The sequence below is a fragment of the Impatiens glandulifera genome, chromosome 7 (genome assembly GCF_907164915.1).
Source record: "Impatiens glandulifera chromosome 7, dImpGla2.1, whole genome shotgun sequence".
NCBI lineage: Eukaryota > Viridiplantae > Streptophyta > Magnoliopsida > Ericales > Balsaminaceae > Impatiens > Impatiens glandulifera.
Genome location: NC_061868.1, coordinates 24,994,090 through 24,995,529, shown reverse-complemented (window position 1 = coordinate 24,995,529; position 1,440 = coordinate 24,994,090). Strand labels below are relative to the sequence as shown.

Here is a 1,440-nt window from a genome sequence, read left to right as displayed (position 1 = left end):
CCCCGTGGGTGGGTGATCCACCACTTGGATGTCAAATCAACATTTTTCAATGGTGACATCGAAGAAGAATTCCGCATTTCTCAACTTGAAGGCTTCATAAAAAATAAAGACCACATGGTGTACAATTTATACAAGGCTCTCTACGAACTATGTCAAGTACCAAGGGCATGGAACACTTACCTCAACAATAGAATGAGGAGTCTTGGATTCGTAAAATGTTCTCAAGTACAGGCTGTGTACACGAGAAACCATGGAAAAGAAGTACTCATTGTTGGCGTATACTTCGACGACTTAATCGTGATAGGATCAAATATCAAGGGTGTTGAGGAGTTCGAAATATAGTTGATGAAGGAGTTCAATATGATTGATCTCGGGCTACTCTCGTACTATATTGGAATCGAGGTGGACCAGAAGAAAGATAGAATCAAGGTGAAGCAGATATTTTATACAAAGAAGGTGTTAAAACAGTTTGCAATTGTAGATTGCAACTCAAGCAAATATCAGATGGAAGAAAATTTTCAACTAAAAAAGGATGTGGAAGGAATCTTAGTGGATCTGAAGGAGTATAGGTGTATCATTGGGTGTCTCAGGTACTTGACGCACACTCGACCCGATATCACTTATGTAGTTGACAAAGTGAGTCGATACATGGAGAAGCCTACCACTCTACACCAACAGGAAGTAACACACATTTTTTGTTACGTGAAGGGATCTATGAGCTATGGGATTCAATTAAGAAAAGGAGAAGAAGTTGAAGAGCTCGTTAGTTTTAATGATATTGACTTAGATGGTGACACAAACGACAAAAAAAGCACTATAGGGATGATGTTTTATCTTAACGGGAATCTGACCACCTAGCAATCTCAGAAGCAGCAAAATGTTGTTTTATCTTTAATGTAAGGCAGAGTTTATGAAAGCTACTACAATGTCGTGTCATGGACTTTGGATGAAAAACTTATTGAGTGAGGTACTCGGATGCGAGTCGAGGCCGGTAACCCACTATGTTGACAATAAGTCTGCAATAGCATTATTGAAAAACTTAGAGTTTATGGACGTCGTCGTAGAGAACCGACATATCGTCGTAGAGTTCGTAAGCACTAGAGAGAAATGTGCATACATTCTCACCAAGGTTCTAGCAATAGTCAAATTCGCGGAGATGCGAGAGCTTCTCAACGTGATGAATCTCAAACTAAATCAAGTTTACGGGGGAGATTTTGAGTCTTAGCATTGATTGTCAACAAATTGAAAGTTGTTGACCTTTTTTTCTTTTATGAAATTAGGGCTTATTTAATTATTAATGGACGTGTACCTGTATGTATAAGTAATTTAAGGTTTCTAGGCTAATTATTCCCTTTCCACTTTATAAGGAGATGCGAGAGCTTCTCAACGTGATGAATCTCAAACTAAATCAAGTTTAAGGGGGAGATTTTGAGTCTTAGC

At 38.5% G+C, this 1,440-nt stretch overlaps 1 protein-coding gene across 1 annotated transcript; it reads left to right on the top strand.

Annotated features, from left to right (window-relative positions):
• Positions 1 to 345: 345 nt before the first annotated feature.
• LOC124909637 (uncharacterized mitochondrial protein AtMg00810-like) lies at positions 346 to 858 on the top strand. Its single transcript, XM_047450300.1, has one exon. It carries the CDS (start codon positions 346 to 348, stop codon positions 856 to 858), a length of 513 nt encoding a protein of 170 aa, XP_047306256.1.
• Positions 859 to 1,440: the final 582 nt, after the last annotated feature.